A 5,000-nucleotide genomic window follows, 5' to 3' on the forward strand; every position below is an offset into this window, starting at 1 on the left:
ATTATCAATCTCCTAACTCATCTAGGCTGGCATATGGTAGAGGTGCCATTAAGATTCACCACATAACAGGAATGTGCACTGGATTTGAAGAGGCAAATCTACATACATTGCCCCCCCCCCCCCCTCCAGGCAGCTCTGAAACTTTCCAATCAACAATCTAAAATATCCTGAACACAAGGGTATGGAAAAATCTGTATTCTAATTGGAATGTTGGAGAGCCAAGTTACTTTGGCTTACTTTTATTATATCTTAAGTACTTATATAATAAAAACTATTTCCTCTAACATTTGCATTAGATCACAATTTAGTACAATACAACAAAACCACCTAATTCTTACTGGGGGAAAATTGATGACTCTTATATTATACAGTAGGATTCCAATCTTAAAACTAAAGGGTAGCTTCTCTAACATCATCAAGATGCAGGATAGCAAAGTGTTAAAATGCACAAAAGTCCAGAGAGACAAGTACATTATTTTCTCTAACACAAGTGATTATGCAATAGACTATCCGATTGACATTACATTCTATACTATGCTGATACCTGATTATTGACTGTGTCTTTATTAGGAAAGAAAGGCAAGTTTTATGGATTCTTGGCTAAGCTGCAAGACTGCGCTCTGGAAGGTAGACTTCTCATTTTAAAGCTCTGCGCACATTTTTGAGGGAAGGAAAATGCAAGGAATTATTTTTCCTTCATTGTAAAAAGCTGGTCAATTCAAATTTCATAACTGCATTCCACTTCTGTGACTAAAGGGAGTGCTAAAGTGTTATGAATTTTAAAGCAACAATTATCTACAAGTCTATTTACACTTTCTTTGGCAAGTCTACACATCAAACGTGCCTAAGCACTTGAAAATTTAAATATTGATTTGTTCTACATACAAAATATACCTGCCTCTGCTGTTATTCAGCATTTTAATGGATCAAAGACTGTAAGCAAACTAAGTTTCACTCCCATAATTAAAATAAGACATTTATACCCTAACTATTGTACAGTTATGTCTTTCAAACTAAAGCCTGCGCTGATGGATTGTCAAAAACATGCAGACCATCACCACCACTTGTGAAAATGCCTTGGGCCATACCAATACTCCAAAGCAGGTAACCCACATTACCTGCTGTAACATGACTGCTTGCTGCTGCTGAAGAAGTGCTTGGAGCTGCTGGGGAGACAGTACTTGCTGCTGGAGAATCTGTTGCATTTGCTGAGGGGTGATCACCTGGGGAGTCATCATGGCCACTGACACAGGCACCTGCTCAGAGAGAGAGAGAGAGAGAGATCATGATCAAATGCACTTCTGCTGACCTGCAGTGCTTTTAGCCATCATCTTTTGATTTTGTACCAATGATGGACCATCATTTTAATATCCTATTTATTACTAATAAAGTTCCAGTTTCAGAAAGAATCTGTTATTTTAAGACCACAGGACTGTGGCACTCGATTTCCAGAGGCATCAGATTTCATCAGACTCAAGCTTTATGTTTCACTTCTCTTATATATTACTGTAAGAGATTTGAACATTGGCTAGTATAAATGTGTATTTAAAAATAAATGATCACATGGTAGGGCTTGCAACACTTCATAATCAATCATCTTATCAAGTGTCATAATGTTACAAATGGAAAACCTATTGAGACTATTTCAGAAGATATGATTGAAATAAATACTAAAGATTAAACACTTTGAAATGTTTTACGCAGAGAATAGGTGCCTAAGCTACTAAAAACATGTGTGTTACTTCAGTTTTTCTAAGTCAAGAAATGCACAATAGCCACAATGTTCACAGTTACTTATATGACTAATCTGTACCATGGAAATAACTGCACAGAAATCCTCAGAGAAACAATGAGATGTAACCCCAGGAGTCTGGCCTCTCTGGGCATATTTTGGGTTTCCACCTTATCCTAATTTAAACCATGAAATGTGCAAATATTCAGGTGAACTAAAGTAAAGTTTGTCTATAAATGAAAAAAAAAGTGTTCGCAAAAGTTTCTTGATAGAAATGAGTATCTTTCTAAGGTGGGGGGGGCGGAGAGGAAAGAAAAGGGAGGGGAGTGGGAAAAGGAAAGAAAGGGAAGGGAAAGTAAGAGAGAAAGCAAGTAAGAGAAATACAGAGTAAAGCAGAGCAGGAGTAAAAGACATTGAAAAAGAGTGAGCAGAGAGAGAGACAGAAACAGAGGAGGTGGTGGGAGTGGAGAAAAGAAGGGTGAGAATGGAGGGACAAAAACCTTGTATGAGAGAGCCTGAGGTATGTGCTCAGTTTGCCTGCAGATTCACTGTCTGAAGGCACTTACTTGGACTAAATAGTACAGAATCAAGCAGTTTGTCAGCTTGCCAAATTTACAACCTTTGAACAGGCAATTGGCTTCTTTTTTTTGTTTTTTGTTTTTTTGTGAGGCAATTGGGGTTAAGTGACTTCCCCAGGGTCACACAGCCAGTAAGTGTTAAGTGTCTGAGGCGGGATTTGAACTCAGGTACTCCTGACTCCAAGGCCAGTGCTCTATCCACTGCGCCACCTAGCTGCCCCAATTGGTTTCTTTTTGAGAAAAAAAATTCACTTTTACTAACAATAAAAACAATTTTTAATATAAACATTGCGTTTTAGCAAGTTCTTGTGCTATCATGCTTCTTTGTAAACAAAGGGATTTTTTTTTTTTTGGTGGGGTTAAGTGACTTGCCCAGGGTCACACAGCTAGTAAGTTTCAAGTGTCTGAGGCCGGATTTGAACTCAGGTACTCCTGAATCCAGGGCCGGTGCTTTATCTACTGCACCACCTAGCTGCCCAAACAAAGAGATTTTTAAAAGGCATGATTCATAATGTATTTTAATAGTGAATTCTTATCCAGTTCAGACTTATACAGTGTGATACTTTGTACTCTAAAGAATGGAAACATAAATAACAAAAAATAGAAAGTTTGGGGGGGGTCAAAAGAATAAAGGCTCTGTGCACAGCTTTCTCTTTACTTAAAAGTCCTCAAATTTCAATTCTAGCTTCAGTTTTCCTATCTATTATTGACATCTTAAAATACTGATTAATTAAATCTTTGTTTAAAATGAATAAAAAGAATTAAAATATAACTGAATAGAGGTCATTTACTTTTCAAAATTACTTATACATCCTGCAGAAGAGGCTGACATGCAGTTGGGTTGTATTATTGAATTATCTAACATAAAGCATTTTGAAATTTATGTTGTGAAAATAAATGACAGAGGAAAACAATATTCCACTTAGAATTTGTTGCTTAGTGATACTTAAGTGTTTTGTTCTCTAAAAAATGAAGTACTTGTTTACAGGATTGTTTGTTCTCAGACAACTAAATAACAGGGTTAGAATAAACCAGATTGGCAAAGTTTCTCTCTCTACAAACATGGTCTTACTTTCCACAATCATTTAACTTCATGCTGTCTCCAAATAGCAATGAATCAAACTGAAATGAAGGGGCAGGGCAAGACAGACATGTTAAACTTTAAAGAGGCTGCCAATCCATTTATATCCCTCTTATAAAGTCTGCCATGTGACGAGCAGCTTGCCACACTTCTAACACCTTACAGCCCTTGTCACTTTTCCTTTATTATACTTCAGTACATGATAGGAGCTCACTTGCTTAATTATCTCTATGATTACAAGAAAAAATACTTTATAAAAATATCTTATGGATAATGTGCTTTGGGATGAATGTTTTATAAACATAAATCTGTCATGGTACAACACCCACTTACAGGCTCATTACGACTTGTGCCTATGATGTCATGTAAAGCTTGGTGATAATAGGTTAAGATGCTGTAAAATTAGGTTAGCTTCCTACTGTTTTTCTTTCTGTAAAATTCTAGGCTCTTTTATGTTATTGGACCTTTCCTTTTTAATTCTTTTTCCTTTCTTTTTTGCGGGGCAGTGGGGGTTAAGTGACTTGCCCAGGGTCACACAGCTAGTGTCAAGTGTCCGAGGCCAAATTTGAACTCAGGTCCTTTTTTGGGGGGGGGAATGGGGGGTTAAGTGACTTGCCTAGGGTCACACAGCTAGTAAGTGTCTGAGGCTGGATTTGAACTCAGGTACTCCTGAATCCAGGGCCAGCACTTTAACCTCTGCGCCACTTAGCTGCCCCTCAGGTCCTTTTGAATCCAGGGCCAGTGCTCTATCCACTGCACCACCTTGCTGCCCTGATTGGACCTTTTTGTAAACAGATTAATTGCTTAACTCTTAAAAATAATCTGCCACCCACTTTCTACCTTCAATTCCAAGGCAAAGATAATCGCCATCATTACCATCATAAAATAGAATTTTCTAAATGCCCTCCCCCCTTGATCCTGTGGGCTGATAAACAAAGTCAATGTTAAGCGGACATCCCCTGTACTCTAGGTGCTGTCCATGTAAAATTATTACTGAGATAGAAGGGAGAACAAAAATCTCTTACTATATAACATAGCCCCATAAGACAACAGGAGAAGTACAAAGAGAATTCAACTGAAATAGAATTAATTTTGGTTGTTCTTTTCTATTAAAAACATTTTACATTTTCTATTTACATAAAATAATTATGGTAAACAATACGTTGAGGCCCCATTGAATAGTTTGAATTTTCTTAAGCACAGTATTTACATATGTATGTGTATATGTGTATGAATATATACATGTACATGTATATATGTATGTGTATATGTTTCCTGAATTGATAAACTTCACATTGATGTCCACCTATAAGATGATTTTACTTGGTGTGGTCTGGGGGAATGTACTTTTGTAGGTACAAAGCTATTCCACTTTTAAAGAGTGCAAAATTCACTTCTTTCCCTGTTTTTGTTGTGTACTATGTCATCACAATGCAAAGAAATTAATGGATAGATATAAACATATGTAAGCCAAGCACATTAAAAAAATACACATGCAAATAACGGTACATTTACATTTAGCAATATTAAACTTGAAAATGTTGGCAAAAATATTAATAGATTCTTGGCCCCAGTAATATACATATGTGCCCCAAATTTACATCCAATG

General features: G+C 36.8%; 1 protein-coding gene across 4 annotated transcripts in view; it reads right to left on the bottom strand.

Moving 5' to 3' along the window:
- The window catches only part of FOXP2 (forkhead box P2), a 693,998-nt gene that overhangs the window by 63,038 nt on the left and 625,960 nt on the right, over nucleotides 1–5,000 (bottom strand). For all 4 annotated transcript variants that reach the window (XM_043967104.1, XM_043967102.1, XM_043967103.1 and 1 more), the window contains one exon: nucleotides 1,119–1,256. In XM_043967104.1, coding sequence (XP_043823039.1) covers nucleotides 1,119–1,256 — 138 coding nt within the window. The remainder of the gene's footprint in view (nucleotides 1–1,118; nucleotides 1,257–5,000) is intronic.

This window comes from Dromiciops gliroides, chromosome 5 (genome assembly GCF_019393635.1).
Source record: "Dromiciops gliroides isolate mDroGli1 chromosome 5, mDroGli1.pri, whole genome shotgun sequence".
Lineage (NCBI taxonomy): Eukaryota > Metazoa > Chordata > Mammalia > Microbiotheria > Microbiotheriidae > Dromiciops > Dromiciops gliroides.